Source organism: Trachymyrmex cornetzi, unplaced genomic scaffold, assembly GCF_001594075.2.
Source record: "Trachymyrmex cornetzi isolate Tcor2-1 unplaced genomic scaffold, Tcor1.1 scaffold1422, whole genome shotgun sequence".
In the NCBI taxonomy this organism is placed as follows: domain Eukaryota; kingdom Metazoa; phylum Arthropoda; class Insecta; order Hymenoptera; family Formicidae; genus Trachymyrmex; species Trachymyrmex cornetzi.
In genome coordinates, this window is record NW_017296008.1 from 1 (window position 1) to 9,881 (window position 9,881).

General features: G+C 37.3%; 1 protein-coding gene across 1 annotated transcript in view; it reads left to right on the plus strand.

The window, feature by feature from the left end:
* The first annotated feature begins 4,136 nt into the window (after window positions 1-4,136).
* LOC108757425 (uncharacterized) overlaps window positions 4,137-9,881 on the plus strand; it is an 8,926-nt gene continuing 3,181 nt past the window's right edge. The window contains 5 exon segments of the mRNA XM_018501837.1: window positions 4,137-4,280; window positions 4,374-4,506; window positions 4,613-4,730; window positions 4,732-4,983; window positions 9,176-9,354. Of these exon segments, the coding sequence (XP_018357339.1) occupies window positions 4,137-4,280; window positions 4,374-4,506; window positions 4,613-4,730; window positions 4,732-4,983; window positions 9,176-9,354 (826 nt within the window).

The window sequence follows — 9,881 nt, forward strand, 5'->3', positions numbered from 1 at the left end:
ACTGCGGTGATAATGGTGACACTGAGGAAGCATTACTACCAGAATATTTAAATACTTTATCTCTGTCATGTCTTCCACCTTATGAATTGCGTTTAAAACCAAATTGTGCCATTATGTTGATTAGAAATCTCAGTATCAATGAAGGTCTTTGCAACGGTACTAGATTAATGATTATAGAACTTGCTGATCATTTATTGAAATGTAAAATCCTAACAGGTGATAAAATAGGAGATATTGTTTTTTTAAATCGTATAACGCTATATTGCGAAAATGTATATCCTTTTACTTTTAAAAGAAGACAATTTCCGATAAAATTAGCTTTTGCTATGACAATTAACAAATCACAAGGGCAAACATTTGATATAGTAGGAATAGATCTTCGCAAAGATGTTTTTAATCATGGACAACTTTATGTGGCCTTTTCACGAGTACGTACTTGGCAAGCGTTAAAAGTTTATCTTGGTAGTCAGCGTGACAATAAACAAATTAAAAATTATGTATATAAAGAAATATATGTATGATTTCTTTTCTCCTTTAAATTTTATATATATATATATATAGTTCTTGACATAATTATGTGATATGTTCGTATATATAATAATAAAATGAAAAAATATATAGAGCTAAAGAAATAATGGCGCGCGCGAAGCGCGCGCTTTGTGTTGTTCTAGTATAATAAATTGTTCAAAAATATACTTTTGTAAATGTACTACGTATTTCCAAATTATATAAAAAATTTTAATTTAAAAAATGTATGTTAATCGTACAACACAACAGAAATTTACTTTACTAAAACTTAATTTTTTGTCCTTAATAATTTTAATGTTATACAATTTATTTCCAAGTTATATAAAATAATTAAATTAAAAAAACATGTTAATCGTACAACACATTAAAAATGTACTTTGCTTAAACTAGTTATTTTTTCTTCAACATTTTTTGTGTGACGTATTTTCCAAGTAACATAAAATATATTCAAAAAATAAAAAAATTCTGTTGCATAAAGCCAGCGGCACACGATGCTTTCTTTCCTGCTGGATTGCTAGCTGGATTTGCGTGCTTGCTGCCGTGTTGGCAACAGTGCTGGCTGAATTTTTCCTTCAACATTTTTTGTGTGACGTATTTTCCAAGTAACATAAAATATATTCAAAAAATAAAAAAATTCTGTTGCATAACACAATAGAAAAGTATTTTGCTTAAACTTAGTCATTTTTTCTTCAACATTTGTTAGCGTGACGTATTTTCTAAGTTATATAAAATATTTGAAAAAATAACAAAATATATTTTAATTAACACAACAAAACAGAAATATACTTTGGTAAAACTTTTTCCATAATATTTTTTAATGGAATGTATTTTTGAAGTCTTTAGTATTCGTTCACTCATAATTGTTAGAATTAGTGGAACTGTACTGCACTTTGTTATCTATTTTTTGCAATTTTATAATGTTTTCCTGTTCGTTTACACAAGGTTTCAAATTAACAATTACCTTTGGTGCAGTATTAGATGGACGAAAGGTTTCAATATGTGGGCGTAATGATGAAATAGAAGAATTGAAAAATTGAGGAATCATTAAATTATTTAGAGGAGTAGAAGTAACCTGATTGTGAATGGGATTAGCATTTTGGAAAATATCCCTTAAACCATTTAAAAATTGATTAGTTGTATCCTGAAGAATATTTCTTTGGCTTTGTAACATACTATCGACTATCTCTTTTTGTATTTTTTGGTCCGATTCTATTAAACTTTTAACATAATCTTGTGTCTTTTTCATAGTTTTGGCTTGAATCTCTTCATAATTCTTATTTAATTTGTCAGCGTACTTTATAAGAGCACTGTCATACGTTCTCTTTCTGCTCTTTTCTTTAATATTAGACATTTTTGATAATTTAGTTAATGAGTTTTCTACAACAGATTCTTCTGATGTTGAATCTAAATTCGAAGAACATCCAGGAACAGATACATTTTGAACATCTGTAGAAGCTAAAAATAAGAAAAATAAATCGTTTATCATTCAAAATTGATTTGATTTATATATAATTACATAATACAATTCTATTTATATAATATAAATACATTTTTCATTCTCCATTCGTGATTCTTGTGATGAAGAACTGTCGATATTATTTTGTACAGAAATGGGTCGAGAATCCAATAATCAGCCATCTCACTAGCATAAGGAAAGTTCGACAAATAATTGCCAGATCCACTTTTATTCATCTTTCTTCGGATGTCATTGTATTGATCTTAAAAAGTTTATTTTAATAACTTTATTTATATAACATTACGTATTAAAGTCATAATGTAGGTTTCTTTTCCTATGCAGAGTCTACAATACAAGTTGTAGCGATCACAGAGTCTTAAGTCGTAGAAAATTTACCAATCAGTCAAATATGAAAAGAATAATTGCCTATGATTGATTAATTTTCTACGACTACGATCGCTACGATTTCTATTGTAGACCCCCCATACTATGTATTTTTTTTACTTACGTCGTAAAGTCTTAAATCGTGTCTGCATTTGCCTCCAATTTTTATTATAACCTTTCTCAGCCATAAAATTTTCTAAATGTTTAAAAATATCATCTGCTCTAAATTTTTTAGTATCTAAACTTTTCATGACTTGTCTTTCTTTTACTAGTCTGAGAAAATATTTAGTCTCTTCAGTTTCCCAACTTTCTCTTTTCTTGACATCGATTTTGAGACTGTCTACACAATACTGTGATTTAACTGATGAGTTTTCTGCAACAGATTCTCCTGATGTTGAGTCTAAATTCGAAGAACATCCAGGAACAGATACATCTTGAACATCTGTAGGAGCTAAAAATAAGAAAAATAAATCGTTTATCATTGAAAAGTGATTTGATTACATTATATAATGACAATTCTATATAATTATAATACGTTTTTCATTCTCCATTTCTTATTCTTGTGATTACTACCGACCATCAATTCAAAATACCACAATTTTCTTTCTTTAACGTCTTCTGAAATTAATAAAGCTTTCCAATAAGAAATTCCGATGTAATGGCATGGCATGAATATCATTAAACTCGTAGTATTTAGGTTGGCAATACAAGTGTAACAACCGCTCCTTGCGTTTACACGGTATTCTAAAACCGGTTTTCTGCAACAGATTCTCCTGATGTTGAGTCTAAATTCGAAGAACATCCAGAAACAGATACATCTTGAACATCTGTAGAAGCTAAAAATAAGAAAAATAAATCGAAATTGAAAAGTGATTTGATTACATTATATAATGACAATTCTATATAATTACGTTTTTCATTCTCCATTTCTTATTCTTGTGATTACTACCGACCATCAATTCAAAATACCACAATTTTCTTTCTTTAACATCTTCTGAAATTAATAAGTCTACACTTTTATAAGTCTACACTTCTTTACTATCAGATGTAAAGTAACAACTACTGATGTTATAACACCAACGTTAATCACCGTTTACACGATATTTAACGTTAGTAGTTATAACTACTGTTGTTACTAAACCTGTCGTGTAAACGTAATCAATTGATTAAGCGGCAGAGAGTGGGAGGCGGGTTCTTGAGCATGTGATGGATGTCGATAGGGGACGAAGGGAAGTACGAGTCACGAGGGTCGTCTGAAAAGTTTTGAGCCTCATCATGAAGATGGCGTTACTCGTCAAAGCCATTTTGGTATTATAATCGTGATACTTACGAAAGATATCTGTGACAATTGTGGCCACTTTGGACGTTCAGTTCTTGTTTGACAATCATTTGTGTCGTCATTTGGTAAAAATGAAAAAAATTGAATATCGTGCTATAATTAAATTCTTGTATTTGAAAGGCAACGTCGGGTGGCACCCAGTTGGACACGGCTCAATTGGACACGAGCCACTCACATCGCTTGAGACTACAAAGCTCCGGGTGGCACCCAGTTGGACACGGCTCAATTGGACACGAGCCACTCACAGCGCTTGAGACTACAAAGCTCCTAAGCACCGGTCGCTGTGATCAAGGTCCGTGGATTGGCGTTGGAGGGGAAGAAGGTCGTTGCATGGCCGTCATTTTCGAGACAGCGAGTCAGTGTTAGTGTACGTAGGTGCTACAGCTATTAATTGTGTGAGTGAGCGAGTGTGCAGTAAAAGTATGTACAATGCCAGGTTGTTGTGCAAAAAATTGCAAAAATAGAAGCGAACATGGTTTTCGAATGTTTTTGTTTCCTCGGGATGAGAAACGAAGACATTTGTGGGCTGAAAAATGTGGTAAAAATCCAACACAGAATTCTAGGTTATGTGAGGTATGTAAATATGTTATCGATTTTTTTTATTATTATTAGAATATATTAAGTAGAATATATTTAAACATTTAAAAAATGCTTTCTCTTCTATAGTATAATTTCGATGATTTGCAATTCGAAAATCGACGAGAGAATGGATGGCGGAAATTGAAACCCAATGCAATTCCAACTATTTTCGAAAGCAACGAAATTAATTCTGATATATTAAATGATCAATCTTTAATTGGTAATAATTCCAAAATAATTCAATTATTTTCTTATGTTATCGTAAATATAATTTATAAACAGATATGTATATATATATAATTTTACACAATTCTTACTGTTTGTAGGGCATAATATTCAACCAGAAAATTGTGCTAATTTATCTAATTGTGATTTATCATGTAATGACAATTTTGGATATAATGAAAATGTTACTACTAAGAATTTACCAAGTGAACAACAGACTATCAGTCCCAATTGCCGTACATGCAAGTGTTCAAACGGATAATGAGATAAGTGGACAGAATTTACAAACAATGTTCATGACAAATGAAGAGGGAACTATTCGACAAACCAATCAAATCAAGTATTTGCTCAAACAATTAAAGAAAGAACGAGTAAAAGCTAGTACTTTCAAATCCAAATATGAAAATGAAAAAGTATTGCGATTTAAGACAACAAAAATTATGAAAAAGTATAAGAAAAGATACACAATATTGTAAGGAATTTATATATTGAAGATGGAAGGAAAGGAAAATAAATATCTTAGTCTTTTCTTAAGTGTCAGGAAATGGATTTAATCCGAGGATACTAGGATTTCTTAGATGAAGTGCGGTATTTATTAAGCAGGCGCGATCAATTTAACTGCGAACACTGACTTTATTACAACACTTACAGAACTGACCCCACAAGGAGTAGGGGACTTATTAGTGGACTGAACGCAGACTTGTTCACAGAACAATATCTTGAGGTGAAGCCGGAGAGAACGTGTGCTCCGAACGACGTTTCATAGCGAAGTCGTCGTTGTCGTTAAGTTGTTCCGGAAATTCGTTGCCGGAGCAGAGCTGTCGTTAATTACTCTAAATCTCTGGACCTTGCCAGATGTCAGAAGCGTACAGACAGCGGATTTTTACGATTATCTTACGATATTTCTTACAGTTCGGCCGTTCTGCATATTCATTCGGCTCGAATGACCCTTTTATTTATTTATTCATCTATTTATTACAGAGATACAGCTTACATTTACTTAACTGAGTATTACATATTTTTAACAATCACTGAGGTAGATCGGAACTTATGAGTAAATTGACAAATATACATACATATAGCTTAATCTATTGACGGTGGCTGCGGCTGAATCCACGGTTTTATCTTATCCGAAGATAATATGGCAGAGTACGGTTTCTGTGTCAAATTGAATCCGGGGATATCCGAAACCAGATAACGGTTATACTTGAGGCATTTCTCAATTTGATACGGGCCTCTATACGGCGGGTTCAATTTTTGGTTTTGACCCGGTTTCGACTGCAGCCGTCTTATCATTATATAGTCGCCGACCTTATACGCTGTCGGGCTGATGTGCCGACGATCGTAATACGCCTTATTGTATTCTTGTATTCGGCGAGTAGTCTCGACCGCAATGTCGCGGCTAGTTTCTCTATTTTTAACCAAATCATTATCGACGTTAGCTAATCTATCGAGTAATTCGGTAATCAACTTGTCCGAGTGACCGCGGCACTCGTAACCGAAAAATAGTTTGGAAGGCGTGTTTCCGACACTTTTGTGGAATGAGTTATTTAGGACATATTGTACTTTATCTAGACATGCCTTCCAGTCAGTTGTTTCTGTTATCAATTTTTTAAGAGACGACTTAATGAAACGGTTAACTCGTTCGACAAGACCGTTGGCCCATGGCGAGGCCACCGCGATCAGACGATGCTTGATCGTTTGTTTGTCTCCGACTTCTAATTCGTGCGTTAATTGCTTGAGATGTGCATCTTGCAATTGTTTCAATTCGAGTTCTTTTTCTATCGGAATATTATTTACAAAATTTACAATGCGACTTAGCGCGTCAACATGGGCCATTTTCTGGCCCGACCGATGTTTTAATTCAAACGAATAATTTTGAAGTGCAAGAGTCCATCTGGCAATACGCGGGTTCAAGTTAGTCTTATTTACAGCGTATACTAGTGCGTTACAGTCTGTGACAATGGCAAACTTGAGCCCATACAAGTAGATGTGGAATCTTTCCACTGCTCTAACAATAGCGAGCATTTCCAGCTCGAAACTATGGTAGTTTTGTTCCGACTGATTAGTCGATTGGCTGAAGTAAGCCACCGGCTTCCAGTCGTTATTTGGTTTCTTTTGCAACAGAATGCCGCCCAGCCCGTGTATGCTGGCGTCGGTATGTAACTGACCGTTTATCGAGGACAAAGATGAGTTTCAGCAAGAGGGTTAAATAGACATAAGACTGGGTACGAAGTAAGTTCGTTTTTAAGACTATTGAATGCTTCGAGACAAGTATTGTCAAAATTAAATGTGACCGATTTTCGTAATAGATTGCGAAGAGGTTTTGTTTTAATGGAAAAGTCTCGAATAAATTTGCGAAAATAATTCGCTAAGCCAAGGAATCTTTGAAGCTCAAGTATATTACGTGGTGGTGGAAATTGGCTGATTGCCTCTGTATGTCGCGAGCTTAACGTGATCGTGTTATGAGAGACCATGTATCCAAGGTATTCAATCTTTGTTCGAAGAAATTTACACTTGCTGAAATTCTGTTCGAAGCCGTATTGCTTTAGCGTTACCATGACCTCGAATAGTGTTTTCACATTTGCCTCGACCGAATCCGAGGCTAACATGATGTCGTCGATGTAAACAATCGCACGACCGTCCTCGATAAACGGTTTAAGAATATTTACGAGTCTCTTTTGAAACTCGGCTGGTGATTCTGAGAATCCGAAAGGTAAACGAGTGAATTCGAATTGCCCGTCCGGCGTAGTGAACGAGAAATACTTCGTATATTTTTCGCCCACCTTGATCTGGTGGAATCCGTCACGCAGATCGAGGAGGGTGAAAATTTTCTTTTCCCCTAGTAATGCTATACAATCTTCGATGACTGGAAATGGGTATTTTTGCTTGATGACCCTTTGGTTTAGCGGGCGTAAATCCACGCAGAGACGCATGAGCCCGTTCTTCTTTTTCACTGGCACGATTCGTGCACAATATGGCGATGTACTTTTCCGGATGATACCTCGAGATAATAGATCGTTAACAATTTCGCGGATTTGTACTTTCTCGGAGTAAGCAAAACGGCGTGGCGAATATGCGAAAATTGATTCGTCCTTAAGACGTATTTCCACGCTATACTTATCGTCGATAATTTCTATCGGTGCATTATCCACCTTAATTAATGTGTCAATTGGAAGTTTCTTACACTCGTCATCTAAGTCTATCTCGATTTCATCGTAACGGTCTTCATTATCTCGAGTTTCGATACACGCGAGAATTTGTAGCAAAGTTCGCGGGAAAAGCGGAGGCGCGACACTACTAACCTCGACTGGTTTGTAGATGGCAGTAATCGCGTGTGCGTCCAAAAAGTCTCTCCCAATGATAAAATCGGTCGAGAGAGAATCGCTCTTTAAAACGTGTAGCGTGATTGTAAATATTCGTTTCCCTAATTGCGCTAATGAAATCGTGGTCTCTACCGCTCCGTGAATAGCCACAGGTAGGTTATTCACCGCTTTATATGTTCGTTTCGGTAGCGCTAGAGCATTCGTATAATTCTCTAAAAATTTGTAAAAAGCAGAAGGCTTGATAAAAGATATAGGACTTCCGGTGTCCAGCAGAGCAGTTAACTCGCATGCATGGTCGTTTAAGGTGCTAACCTCTAACGTTGGTCCGTTGACAATGATCTCCGGTACCTGAAGTTGAATATGAGCCACGGTGTCCTCGGAGGTTGAGTCGACTGCTGTCACGGCGACGGAACTGACTCGTTTCCTGGGAGGTGCCGCGACTGAGCTGGGTACGGTATCCCGTTCCTCTCGACGTCGTTTGAAGCACCTCTCGATCGTGTGTCCTGGCGCCTAGCAATACTTGCAGGTACGTTTCTCCTTGGTTTGCCCCTTGGTCTCAGTCGAAGGCTTGGTTGTCTTCGACGTGACCTCCGGTGACCTTGACGATCTCTGGCCTGCGTTGAAGTGCTGGTCCGTGTCTTTAGATACCGATGTGATCTGTTGCATTTCCTGCAGGAAGGCGTCTATAGAGTCCGTCTTTAAAGCAATAGCCGTATGTCTTAACGATTGATTGGCAATGCCGCTGATCAAAAGGTGGATTGTGCTGTCCTGCGGTAATTCAAGATCATGCATGAGCGTCAACTTGTCTGAGCAATATTCGAGGAATGATTCCTTTCCGAAGTTCCATTTGCGTGCTTCTACTTTTTGCATCGCAACATGGTACACTATTTTGCGCGAGTATCTTTTAACGATTGCGTCCTTAAGACCTGTCCAAGACTCGAGCATTGGGCCGAGGTGCATCTCGTACTACCGTTTAGCCAATTTAGTAAGCTTGCTAGAAGCAGCGATTAATATGACATCTTGTGATACCTGGTGAATGTGGGCGACTTGCTCGACACGTTTGACCCACCAGTTAACGTTTTCTGTCTCCAGTTCTCCGAATGAAGGAATTTGAGTCGCCAGCGTTGTAATCGCGTGTGACGACGCACAGGAGGTGATATTAGAACCTTGCGATCGACGTGTGGACCCTTGACTCCTGGGTGACGTAACTTCTCGCTCGGTTCGCTCCGGTTGACCCTCGTCAGCTCCTGTAATTCCGCCGATCGATGGTGCTCCGGATCCGTTGCTTTGATTCAGCACATGTTGCATTAATTCCTGCTGCGTTCTCAGCATTTGCAGGATTTCCTGGTGCATTTGTTGTATCGGGTTGACCACCGTTGTCAACAACGATGCCACATCGGCAGAAACTTGCCAAGTTTGTATGGTTGTCGACGAGCCAGCAGATCCACTACTGCTCATCGTGGTACTCTGTGGTGCTGTGCCTTGTCTGGTAGCACCGGGACCTTTATTTGAGGAAGGTCTTGCGCTTCTCTCTAGATGACCCATGATGGCATCTATTAACACCGTAGGATCTTCACATAGAGGTATGTTGCACTTTTGTGCCTCCTCCTGAAGTTCCGCTATGGACATTTTATCTAGTTGAGCTCTATTCATTTTTGAAACGTAGAAGATTCGAGAAGATGTGGAGCTCAAGATGGCCGCCTAACGGCTGGATATTATCTGCGAGGCACGTGCTCCTGGCCGGGCTCTACAGGTGTGAATTCTTCCGTACACGAACGCGCGACACGAAATCTGCTACCGTAACCATAAACCCGACGCGACGCAGAAATTCACAGATGAATCCCACTTCTGAGAAGAAATGTAAGGGATTTTATATATATTTAAGACGGAAGGAAAGGAAGATAAATATCTTAGTCTTTTCTTAAGTGTCAGGAAATGGATTTAATCCGAGGATACTAGGATTTCTCAGATGAAGTGCGGTATTTATTAATAAGCAGGCGCGATCAATTTAACTGCGAACACTGACTTTATTACAACACTTACA